The 13245-nt window shown below is 36.3% G+C and overlaps 1 protein-coding gene across 4 annotated transcripts in view; it reads right to left on the reverse strand.

Moving 5' to 3' along the window:
• CC2D2A (coiled-coil and C2 domain containing 2A) overlaps window positions 1-13245 on the reverse strand; it is a 64486-nt gene that overhangs the window by 21190 nt on the left and 30051 nt on the right. For all 4 annotated transcript variants that reach the window (XM_026121945.2, XM_026121944.2, XM_064511415.1 and 1 more), the window contains 7 exons: window positions 11202-11437; window positions 10076-10253; window positions 8809-8965; window positions 7448-7595; window positions 4294-4432; window positions 3475-3678; window positions 1849-1941 (listed from right to left, as the gene is read on the reverse strand). In XM_026121945.2, the coding sequence (XP_025977730.2) occupies window positions 1849-1941; window positions 3475-3678; window positions 4294-4432; window positions 7448-7595; window positions 8809-8965; window positions 10076-10253; window positions 11202-11437 (1155 nt within the window). The remainder of the gene's footprint in view (window positions 1-1848; window positions 1942-3474; window positions 3679-4293; window positions 4433-7447; window positions 7596-8808; window positions 8966-10075; window positions 10254-11201; window positions 11438-13245) is intronic.

Consider the following 13245-nt stretch of genomic DNA (forward strand, 5'->3'; position numbering starts at 1 on the left):
AAAAGACTCATGGTCAAGGAAAACTTCCTTTCTGACAGATATTTCTTCAGAACATAATATACACTCATTCTACGAGTACAATCATTTCTCTAGAGACATACAAGATACCCTGATGTAAGAATATATAAAAATCATACAATCAGAAAACGAAGCTTTAGCTGATTGTAGCAAAAAAGAGCTCATCATCACAATGATGATGAAAAATGACACTGAAATGACACTGAAAAACATCTTTTTTGGGCATCTAAATGAAGTTACAGAAAAGTCTGTGAAGAAATCTATACGGTATTAATTATGGGGAATAAAGCCCTTTGGACAGCAGGACAGTCAGTGAGGCATATTTCACAAATACTATGATTTCAAATAAACGTATTTTTTAAATTCTCAGTTCCTTAAATTTCTATGCTGGAGTGATAGATTGAAACACACAGATGAAATTCTTCGCCCGTCTCCCCAAAACTATGTTAATGCAGACTGAAAGAGTGATGCCTTAAACACATTTTTTCTCGCAAATAAGTCTAATAATGCCTTTATATACTGTTCTAAGACCAGTGTTGTAACAGCAATAACAATTATCTGTAATACATCTTTTCCTTTAATTTTCAAAATCTTTACTAACATATGAAACATTCCTTTGAGTGAAATGATAGGCATAAAAAGATCACGTTTCAGAGTGATCTGAATTTCAGATCTGATGTGAGCAATCTAATTTTTAAGCACATTTGACAATTTATTAAAGTGTAAAATATCCATATGTTATTTTTAAAAGACTACTTGTATTTCATCTGAAAGACTGACAAATATAGGTACCATTATGTGTGTTACTCTGTAATACTGTACTATTATTCAGCAAACTGCACAAACAGCATTTTTAAGCACACACTTAAATACCATGCCAAGCATAAGAGCCTGACACAGACTTGAAAGCTCTGTTAAAAACAACTTTTGATATTACCACATCAAAAGGGCTTTGGCATTTCCCTGGACTTGACTGGAGGATTTCATCACTCTCCATTGTCTTTGTTTCTTTTATGAACCAGTATTTCTAATAGGCAATGTGTTCCATTTCACATCAAATCAATCTTATCCTCATATTAATCTTAGAGTTTTGCCAGCTGGCTAGAATTTCTTTCACCTTTCAGGTTTTCCAGGACTGGTAAATCCACAGCCATGTTTTTATCACTTCCTACTTTGCCAAAACTCTGAAATTGCAAACTTTTCCTGGATATATGACCAATATTTCCTCAATTTTTTTCCATAAGGACTAAAAAGAATGTCACTATAACAGAATGAACAGCTTAGGGAAAAAAAATTACGCCAAGGGGAAGAAGATGATGTTATAATCCAACAATGAAGGTAATGTGATGAAAGATATGCCCTCTGCCATAGGTTGCAGGACAGGATATACTCCCTGCATTGCCTTAAATGATTCGAAACAGTGGTTAGGGCCACTCTCCTGGAAACAACGTAAGTTCTTAGCATGACAGCTTTCAAGAAGGAAAATGGGGAGAAGGGGGAAAATGAATGAATACCTGGGACACAACAGTACCTTACAGGAAGAAAGTCTCTAGGATGCTGTAGCAAAAAACAACTTACAGGACAGCTAGGACAATCCAGAACGTCTGCTCATTCTGTGTATTGCATCTTTTTCAAGACTGTTACATCAGTCATGCTCAAACCTCTACTTGTTTAATTAGACCTATTTTAGGACTAACTTGGAATTTTGAAGACATCTGTAGGCCATGTTTAGAGATGAATCAGTTCTTAACATTCACAGAAACAAAGCATCCAAGCATTGCAGCAATGCATGGCTTAAATAAATATGGATCCACATTTTTTGCAGCTTACCTTCTGTAGATAGTTGGCAACAATTGCTCTGTGTGCATCTAAGTAATGTTTGCTGTCAATCACATCCCTCTCACGTAGTCTTTTCTCATAGTCCTAAAGAAATTTAGTAAAGTTTGTGATCTGATATATATATACAGTACTTTATTACATGCAAGAAAAATAGTAAATATTTCATTAACGTATGGATCAGAGTAAACCAAAACAGATGTCAGAAGTTTAGAAGGCTGTTCTTAATGCTAACGTATACAGCAGTAGCACTGCCCAGCTTCTATGAATGAAGACAAGAATTCTGCTACGTGATCCATGTGGCTTAAATTACTAAAAATAACACTGAAAATTTTCCTCTCTTCTTTTTTTAAAGCTGAACTTTGACCTGCTGCCATAAACTGAAATCCCATTTGAACTGGAAATGGTATATCTTACTCCAGCTGTGATAGGTAGAGCCCTTTATATACAGAAGTGATGCAGTCTTCACATAAGATGGCCTGAAATGTGAACTGCGTTTTAATATATATAACTAGTTTTCATAGAGTCTAAACACTGTAAGAAACTCTGCCTGTGGGAGATTTTGTTGAGCTATTTTTAAGTTATATTCAAGAAATAAAGAGATTTTATAGCACGATAAAATCTTTGGTTATATGAAGTATGAAAATAAAAGCTCTTTAATCATCCAGTATGTGAGATTTTGCTTTGCCTGAGGTTTGATAACAGAGTCTGTGAAGTCTAATTGATGGACTGAGATGAATACTGGTTCCTCCCACAAGAAAAATATTTAGGAGAAGCACTTGCTCCATGCAGAAAATTTTGGTGAAGGAGTAGTTTTCAGGGTTGTAGTCACTCTTCTGGTAGACCTCAGAACTACAATGAAAGCTGTACTGACAGATGCAACTTTTATTCAAAGAATTTTGAGATGTTTAAGAAAAATGTCTCATAAATTTAGGAAAGGTTAAAGCTGACCGAAATTTTCAGATGAAAAAAAGACTTTCAGTTTCCAGACAAAATATGGAACCTAGAAGTCCAGGGAGACTGCCAGGATCTGTAGCTTCATGGCAGTCTGCAAATAAAGTTGGCTTTAGAACCACAGACACTAGGTATGCAGTGAAACTAATCTTCCTGTCACTTTGTGACTGTTGTTACTTCAGAGAACATCAACTTTCCCCTGAGATAAAGGGTCCTGGAAGCACATTCATTTCTGGAAACACAGTGTTTCATTATTTTGAATATAATTATTTATCTGACTTTTCAGTGCATAGGAAATATTGGTGGGTTTGAATTACTTCAGTTCAGATTAGAAACAAAATAAAACAAGAATAGTTCTTCTGAGCCTTCAAAAAAATGAATCTTAGAACATTTGTGCCTACAGCAGTTGCTGTATTTTATTTTTCTTCTTCCACAGTACAGCTGTATAAGCATTTACTTGGAAGGAATCTATTCTAATTAGACTAAGATAACAGCACAAAAGACAGAAGGAATAAAATTCTCATATTTTTCCATGTCAGCACAGCTGTATATTGTTTAAGGGACCAAATGGCTATACTGCAAGTCAGATATTACTGACATTAAAACTAGAAAAAAGTAAGACACTTTACTAGAGAACACTTCAAATAATTTCAGATAACGTTATACCTGAAAGAGTTGCTCACTGATTTCTCGTTCGTGCAAAGGGACTTGCTTATAGTTTCGGAACTCCATCACCTCTGCATTTCTGAGCTGCAAGAGTCGAAATCTCTTTGATTTATTAAGTTCCTCATCGGAAACAAAATTAAATTCTTGCTGCAACTGTTCCAGTCTGAAGAAATCAGGAACACGTGCCTCTCCACTAGTGGCAACCTAAGTTAGACGAGTAACTATTATCATTTTGATACTGAGCAAGAAAAGTCTATAATACAGTACACTTCTGTAAGACTTAAACACATACTGCAAGAATGTTCATTTTAAGCAAAAGCAGTTGAGATGGATCGAACTGAGACTGAAACTTATATATTTAAAATGAGGGGTTTTTTGAGCAAAGTGCATAAGAATATATGCTTAAGGACATGCTAAAATTCTACTTCCCATTAATTTAAATAAAATATTTAAGAGTGCGAAAATTATAAAGAGTAATCTAGGAAGGTGTCCTGTAAAAGTGATTCATTTACACAACTTCAGCTGGATAAACAGCTCCTCATGCCAACATTTAGAAAGTTCCTAACTTCTACAATACACTAAATCTCTTCATGCAACTCCCACTAATGAGCAACTACCTGTTTAATACCATACAAGTACACAAACACATGCCATCTAAGGAAACATGAAACTCAAATCCTATTTTTTTATTTTATAAATTAATCCATTTGAATAATCCCTTATATTAGTTTTGTATCATTGGAATACTACTGGATTAATATATCTGTATCTTAATAGCCATTTCACTTCTAGCCCTACAGCTCTGTAAAAACCACTTACCGTGATCAGCTGCATCAGAGCTGCATTGTTTGGGTCGTTTGGATCAAGTTTTGCTTCTGCTGCCCACTTAGCTAGTTTCTTCATGTCAGTTAAGCCTGATGTGCCAATGGATGCAATAGCATCAATATTTTTTAAAGCGCTACAAAGACAGAATTGATACCAGATGATTCTATCTAAAATGGATATAACTTTGCAATAGGAAAAAAAATACTGAAAATCTTAGGGAGGGAAAAAAAAACACACCACAGCTTGAATAGTAAATTCCACTACGCCAAAAGTGGAACCTTTTTCTTCAGGGAATACTGCAGACTGCCCCCTGCCTACTCATTCCAACCCCTATACCATTTTTGCCCTTTCAGTTGAAATGATGCCATTCTTCCTGTGAACATACTGTAAAACAGCCCACTGAAATGATTCAAATTAAAAAAAAAAAAGAAACCAAACCAAAAACCTCTCTAAACAAAAGCTGTAACAGAGAAGAAGTTAGCTTCTTTAAACCTGTGTAATTTCTGTGATTCTGTCTATAACACAATCGCCCAAAATTTGCAGCTATGCAACTCAAGGAGTGATGAACTGCAAAGAAAAGCAAGGCAGAAATGCAAGGAACTGAGTGAAAGCAAACTTTGTATCAGCTTTTCCATGGGTGTTTCCAATTGCACCCTTAGCCAAACCGCAGAATTTGACCACATTCTTACAATCACAAAACACATTCTTGCAATTTTTCCATGACATAAAGTGTTTATTGATACAAAGATTTATGATATACCTACACAATTCCAGGTAGCTGGTTACTAGAAAGTAAGATGATAACTTTCATGTTGTCAGGCAATTTAACATAAAAGTTTTGACAAACCATACTTAAAGGAACTTCCCTGTTTTGCAGTTTGCATCCTTTTTTGCACGTCTCAGCAAAAGCCAGCTACTGACTGGGTATGTCATTCAAATACATCCTCTTGCTTTTTAAAGATGGTCTCTCTAGGCTAGGCTTGAAACGCCTAGGTGGAAAAGTACTTACATTGAAATAGATACAGTGGAAGCTTGTGAATTGGTGTCTTAAGCCCCTAATCCTACATCCAGTCTCCAATGTGTTTGTCAGGGTTCTGAATGAACTAGTGGGCTTTAAAAGCCTTGACCAGCCTTACCTGGGGCCTTCACACCCTCCCCTCACCATGGGTTCAAGAGCTCCATTCAAGCTCAGGTCTAGGCCTTCAGTCCTTGCTTGTACTATGTCTCAAGTTCTTTTACATTGTAGCTTTGTCTTCTGTCCTGTTTCTGGCCTCATCCTCTGCTGCTCCTGGCTGGACTCTTTGGATGGATTCTGGGCCTGAATTACTGCTTCAGCATACCTTGGGGCTGTTGGTGGACCCCACTGCCAGCACCCTGCTGCTCTGCCTGTCATGTTCAGACCCTGTGGGATCGTACTCCGGTGGGTGAGGGCACTGCCTGTGCTGGGGTCACCCTCAGCTCCTGGCTCTTTCTGCCTTATGGAGCAGCTTTGCTGTTGCTGCTCCCTGACAGCACTAGTCCCAGTTTCCCTCCTTAACCTTTGGATGCTCCCACTTGCTTTCTTGCTTTCACAATACAGGGTACTGCAAACAGGAACAGAGTCCAGTAGCCAGTCTGGAGGTCATCTGTACACTGATTTCCTGGCCAGGACAGGCCTATTTATTAGTCAAATGCCACAGAAAGTGGATGTTGCTACTATGTTTTATTAAGGATGCTAATTTGGGTTTTTGTTCTCTATTTATCTGAAAATTTTAAAGTTTTTAAAAGTTTTAAAAACTTTAGAATCTTCCTCAAGCTTAGCTAGAATTAGCCAAAACATCCAGCAATTATTGGGGCAGCAGACAAAGTGATAACATTGAGGTCATATCTTGGGGAACCGGTCTTAAACAAACATGCACTGAATCACAATTGTGCAGAAAAGATCATGGGCAGCAAAGACTAACATTAGGTATGAAAATCTTGTCTCCAACTTTCACATAGTAGATAATGAAAAGTCAAGGAGGGGAGTTCCCCTCTAGAGGGTGATTCAAAGAAGATAGTGTTTTACACCAAACTTCCTTCCGGAGTTGCCCATTTTTCCACTTACCATAGTGAGAGTCTAGTGTGTGATTCGTTTCCTCAGTTTAAAGTTAGCTTTTGTGAATGCATTTATGTAAATAAATCTGGTTTTCATCTCATGCTATTCTAGTCTCGATGAAGTCAGCAAGTTACTCATATTCTAATCAGGCATATGAGTAACTAATGGCTGCAGCTTGGGTCAAAAATAGTAACAGAGTGATTTGGAAGCCAATCTCTGGGCTCTAAATAAATTAAAAAAATCTGACAGTATCCATCAGCTGGGAGAAGTATTTGCTCAGTATTAAAAAGTACAGGAAACCCTTAAGGCTTTACCACGAAGTTAACTGAGGTTACTGCAAAAGCCAATTTATGTATCATTTCCTTGACTTTACTAGAACTACACAAAAGCAATAAAATGGACAAATCATCCACAATGCCTAAACTGCAGCCACAGGGTAAATTACATTGTTTTGAATGGAATAATAGATTCATTTCTGCTGCTCAACAGGCTTCTGGTGGAGGAAAATCATGAAAGAGTATTATCTTTGAATGGTATGACTGGTGTGAGTTTTTAACTAACTCACAAACATCAACTGCATCAAGCCCCCATACTAACTTTTACTGTTTCCATTGGGTATTTGTTATCATTAAATTGTAGGAATGGCATTTAAAGCATATGTCACAATAGCCTCCCCACATGCAGTTTAGATAAGAAAGGGCTGGAGCTTCTGTTCTTGGCAAAACAATTACAGGAAAATTCTTCACCAAAGAAAAAAAAAGAAAAAATGTGGACTGCACCTACATCTTCTATTGGAGTATCATAAAAACTAATTAATTCGCTTGTGCTTTGTTCAACTTTTAATATTTCCTATGAATCTCATGATAAAAAAATGAAATTGCTGACAAAAATCTATTTACCAAAAACGTATATCCTAGGATATCTGCATAGAGTTAAAGTGCAAAGGAAAAAGTTTCTAAATCTAAGGGGAAAAAAAAGTATGACAATTCTACATTATAAAAGTCACCTATTATTTAAATACTACTAAATAATACGTTTTCCAGGAATTTCTGAGAATTTGTATCAAATTACCTTGCAATTCCTGTGTTTTGCTGAGAAACTGGAGGAATTAAGGGGACTCCTTTCTCTCCAACTGCCCAAGAGACACTATTGGATACTTTCCCAGAGGTCATTAAAGTCATTCTGTTGCTACCATCAGCTTCAAAGGAAAATGACACACCTATCACAAGAAAAGAAGCAAGGTAGTATATTTATGCATTTAAACACATAACATCTGAACCTCTTTAAAAATATTATTTCTTGAAAATAGTCAGTCAGATAACCTGTGCCCTTATGTAAGCAGGGGAACGTGAAACAACATGGTTTTGCTGCATGTTATAGGGGAGGACTCTCTTCTGGAAAAAGATTGAAAGATTCCACTCCACTTGGAGAAACGATTCCAGTTTGGGTTGGGAGAAAACGCTATGCTTCATAAATATCCTCTTTTTTAACTGTATTTCTTTCTCTAATGATGAATCAAAGGCTTTTTTTCTTTACAGATGCACATTACTTGTATGAACATATCTCATAATGTTTCCTGTAACCTTCAGATCCAGCCTTACGTTGTTATTAAGGAAGGAGAAATTCAGAGTCAAAAGAATTAGCCATGATTGACAAGTCAGTCCCAAAGATCTATGATACGCAATTCTATATACAGTCACTATGGTCAATGACATTTACACACATATCTGTCATAATACTTTTCTTCACATTAATTTCCTCCACAGGTTTTTATCTGCTCTTTTGCTCTATCTTGATCTGTATTTCATGTACTGCAAATGTATGCCAGTCAGTCATCTCTTGATGCAGTTCGAGCTTATTTATTATATAAATTTAATATTTAAGCTGTATGCTAACACATATCATTCTTATTCCACTGTTGTTTTTTACCTCTTCCTTATCTTATCCTTCTGTTTTCAAATCCCAGGGATAAAGCATTTTACAGGATGTCACCAAAGCAAATAGGAAGACCAAAAATTCATCTGCATATGCACTTATACAGCCAGTTCTTCAGCTGGTTTAAAACATAAAAATCAGTGGAGCTATACTGATTAATACCATCTGCTTGCACTTCTGTGCCAGAAGCATGACTACTTAAGTACTAAGAACATTTCTAGAGCCGGTAGAGGTCCACTAATACTATATGCCAAGTAATAAGCACACACATTATTATTTCATACAGGTTAAAATTAGTAAGAGGAAGACAAAAATTCCAAAGCAAATTTTAATAATCATAATAAGAACAATGACTATTTTATCATTCAGTTGCAGAAGCTGTAAATGCTCTTAATAGAGTTTACTCTGAAACTTAGACCAGCCTGTTACTTTTACACGGTTTTAGCAAAAATGAGAAACATTGAAGCATTGAACTGAGAAGCACTCAGAGATCCTACCGCTCCCAACTCCTTCGTGGTCCAACATTACACGCTGACTGCTGCTAAATTCTATTTCTTCGATAGAAGCATTGCCTGTCAGAACTGTAGTCTCAGGGATAGGTATGAACACTTCAGCCAACAAGGTAGTGCTGCTGATGCCCACTGTTTCATATATCTAGAAAAATCCACAGTCACAAAATAGTAAAAAACTTAAATTCTTCACAATAAAAAATGGAAAGCATATTTTAGGATATTCAGACAGCAAGTTTCATTATGACTGAAACGTAAAATAATTCAGGTTTAAGATTAAAACAATTGTGTCCATTTACATTTCAAAATATACAATTAGCAGACATTTCAGTTACTGACAGCTATCTCAGTCTGAATTCTTTTTAAAAGTATAACCTCCTCATCTTTCTAATACATGTAAGAACAGCATAAAAACCTCTAGACTTTAATGAGTATCACCGTAAAATACGCAACTGCTCACCAACTTGCTTGTGACAGTCACTAGCATCAGGCGAAGACGCTGCAGGGGTTTTGTCTCAGTAATCCACCCTTATTGTAAAACGATAAGGCACACAGTCCCCATTCTGAGTACTGCAGGCTGCTTCCCTCATTCTTGGTCGGTTTTAGGCACAGAGTGATTTGAGTAAAGGTCAGCACAAGGGCCCTTTCTCCTCCTATTTCCCATTCATATGTTTTTAATCCAAATGGATAGTAGGAAGTGTCAGCTAACACTCTATAGACTGCAAGAGCACTATTGTGTGTCTCCCTCCATTTGTGTAACACACAGGGGAATACACCCTCCTCTGAACTACCAGTGATGAATTATTTAACAGGACCATGCATTCCTCTTAAAAATACATTCTGCTGACTCTGTAATGAATTCATTCACGTCACTCAGTCACTAATTCATATTTAGAGTGTTTTTTTTCATTTTCAACTTAACTGTACTTAACTTGATCAACAGTGCAATAATTGAGATTACTAGCAATAAGTATTTTTTTCCACAAATGTTATGATGATTTTACTGTGTGGACATGAATGTTCTAGAGAACAGTGTTGTGGCAAATTTATTTTATTCTGCAATATAAATCACAGGTTTTCTAAAATGGAGAGGCCACTCCATGAACATATTTAATGACATGCTTTGATTACTTAATAACTTTCCCCATATTTAACCAGAATTTATTAATTCAAAACAGTACCACAAAGCAAGAACAAGTATTACAAGAGGCATTACATTTCATACTAAAACTTACTGTGATAAATCATTATTTACCTGTAGTTTCAAACTCTCTGGCCAATTGAATATTTGTAAATTGAAAATCTGTCCAAAGTGAACTCTGAAGTCTGAACTTATTGGCCGGGTAACAGTCCTTGATACTTCTTTGGAATTGAAAAGGACTTTTATAAATGATGAGCGTTTCTTCACATCTTCTCGTCGCAAAACCTCTGCCCTGTAAATATGTCAAACAAACTTGTATCATTTTTAATAACAGTTTTATTCTTTGGTTATTTTTAATGAGAATCTGATACCTCAAAGAGAACGGAAGTCAACCAAATAAAGATGTTATTCTTCTCAAAACTGTCACTACATAGCAGTGGTTTAAGAACTATTATTTAACAACTGTTCTTCTCAAGAATGTGAAGTGATTTTAAAATGAACATGTCAAATTATAGATCCATCAGAGACACCTCCATTTAACCGAGTTATTTAGGGAAAAAAAAGGTCTTCTTATTCCCTTCCTCCAAAAGCACAATGACCAATATCAAATTCAGTTAAGATTCTGGAATTTTCAGTCAGTGCTAGTAGAACAGCCAAAAAATATTCTTCGATGAGGCTATTTGCTGAATCGATATGATATGGAGCAGTTTTTAAATGAGTGAAACCTTCCAGATATACGTTAAATTGTGTGTGTAAGTGTGGAAGGTAACACAGACAAGTAAATCTCTTTCTTTATTTTGTGCACAGTGAAATCTCTGGTTAACTACATGATTTCTCTATTTTTCCTTTCTTTGTTGATTACACCAGAGACCTGGTGTAAAGGAATACGTACTGACACTGCTATCACCAGAAGTGAGCTAGACTTTATCCTGAAAACAACTTCTTTACATATACCGCTATTCTATGCAGATGCTCAGGGAAATCAGAAGGTTCAAAGGGAGTCTGTAGATACTCATCCTCCAAGCCCAATACAAACAAGTTACATGTGACTCAAAAAAGATTTAAATTATACTACCTTTGGAAACAGAAGCTTAACATTCTAATCACTAGGTTAAACAGAATGACTAGCACAGACTTCTGAAGTTGTATATATAAAAAAACACCAAATAAATAATAAATGAAGATCAAGAGGAAAGTATGCATTACAGTAAGCTATTCTGCAGGCCAACATATATCTTACCGAGGACAAAGCTCACTTGGTGTTATGCTTCCTGACAGGACTAACTCAGGAATTAAAACAGGCTCTCCGGGTTTCCTTCTAAAGTTGTCAGCTTTTTCTCTGACTTGTTGCTCTATTTCCAGGCTATTGACCATTTTTGGTGGGATGGGTTTTACTGGTTCCTCATCAAGTTCACAACCATCTACTGATTCTTCTTCTCTTCGAAGATCTTTTTTCTTCTTTTTCTTCTTGGACTTCTGTATATAAAAATAAGAGTATTCTACCTGAACTTCTTTCAACCAGTATAGCTTTTTCTCTTGTCTGAAATGACTCACAAGTGAGGAACACTGTACGAGAAATGACTGTAATTTTAAAATCACCACACACAAAGAGAAGATTTCTCTCATTCCACAGTCCTACTTCACAGGTTTGGAATTCGGTAATTTGTTCCATTGATATCCTTCAAAAACATGATGTGCTTCAAATAAAACATTTGTTTAAACAACCCAAACAATTTACAAAATTGAGTTTCTTGAATGTTCTGGCTAGCAGCTGACTTCTCATTTAGCCTGAGTTACCCTATTTATTGTGTTAGGATTGAAGGAAGGTTACTTAGTCAGTAGCCAAAGTTCTTTGACATGCACGGTCTGTATACACATTGACAAAGTGAATACACATGTGCCACAAACTTTGGAGCATTTGGAAATGTTTTAGTCTACTAGCGTCTTCAGCACATGCTGAATGATCTCCTCCCTTTCTCTATGCTGAACAGACAAATAAAAGAAGCAGGGCACAATATGCCTTTCAGTTTCTCCTAACCCACAGAACTCCAATGTTCATATATGCTCAGCTTCAGACAGTTGTAAGAAAGGTCCTCCTCTCACAGTCATACAGATTACATGGATATACAATTTACTTGGAAGTACCACCCACTGTGTGATTTAAGACTCCACAGGCAAAACAGAAGGTGGTAAGGGAAGGACATATAATTTCTCTCACTGATTCAAGTATTTAGTGAAAAAACATGTTCATTTGTTTTTATTAACAAATATCCTTCCTTTCTTGGCTTAATTTATTTTATTCTTTTTGGTAATGTATTTCTTTTTTTAATTTATCTAGTCTCTTCTCACTCTACTGTATTCCTCAGATTCCTGTAATCTGGGCTAGTAAGACACCAACAGCAGTAGTTAACCAACAATATATTTTGAGTAAAATAAAGAAAAGTACTTGTGAGCATGGAACGAAGGTCTGTGCACTGCATTTCAGTTTAGAAGAAGAACCACAAACAGTCTTAGTCTGTGACCAACAAAACACTGGGAGTAAGGAGCTTTGGCTGAAACCACCCACCATTGCATTTGTGAATGGACATGGGCCAGCGGTAGAACTGGTCTCATTAGCAACAATACCCAAAGTTATCTGCTTTCATTTTAAGGTCTCCATTTATTCATCTCATCCTACAAATTGACTGACATGCTACTAATGTGTTATGTGCCCACTTGTGCTCTGATAACAGGCATTTCCAGTATCTGCAGGCAAACTTCCCCTCCAACATTGCAAGTGTCTTCCATGGATCTTGCATATACCATGAGGGAAGTCTAACCAACAGTACCCCGAGGTATGCAGTACATTGTTACATGACTATGCAAGCAACGTTTTCACTGGCACTGTCATGGACTTTATTTCAAATATCCTCCTGCTGCAGTGTTTTGTTCCAGCTCCTGCATGTCAAAACCTCTTGAAGTGTAATTGAGACCTTAATTGCAGTATACACAAGTACTAATAAAGCCTTTCAGAGGTAGAAGGCTGGTATATTAGTTGTCTTTTTCAGTTCTGAGACATTCCTGAACAGAAATTTACATGAGATGGCACTGACTGACTGTTCATTAGAAACATCCCATACTATTTTGCTTCACTGCTCACAAAGGAAACAAATTTTATCCTTTTAGGACATGAATTTAACATGAATGCAGCAAAGTGTTTAATTTAATTAAAATAAAAAAAAACTGATAAGGTGCTGAAAACCAATGCCAGGGAGGCAACTACTCCACAAAAACCTATGACATTT

This window comes from Dromaius novaehollandiae, chromosome 4 (assembly GCF_036370855.1).
Source record: "Dromaius novaehollandiae isolate bDroNov1 chromosome 4, bDroNov1.hap1, whole genome shotgun sequence".
NCBI classification, from domain to species: Eukaryota; Metazoa; Chordata; class Aves; order Casuariiformes; family Dromaiidae; genus Dromaius; species Dromaius novaehollandiae.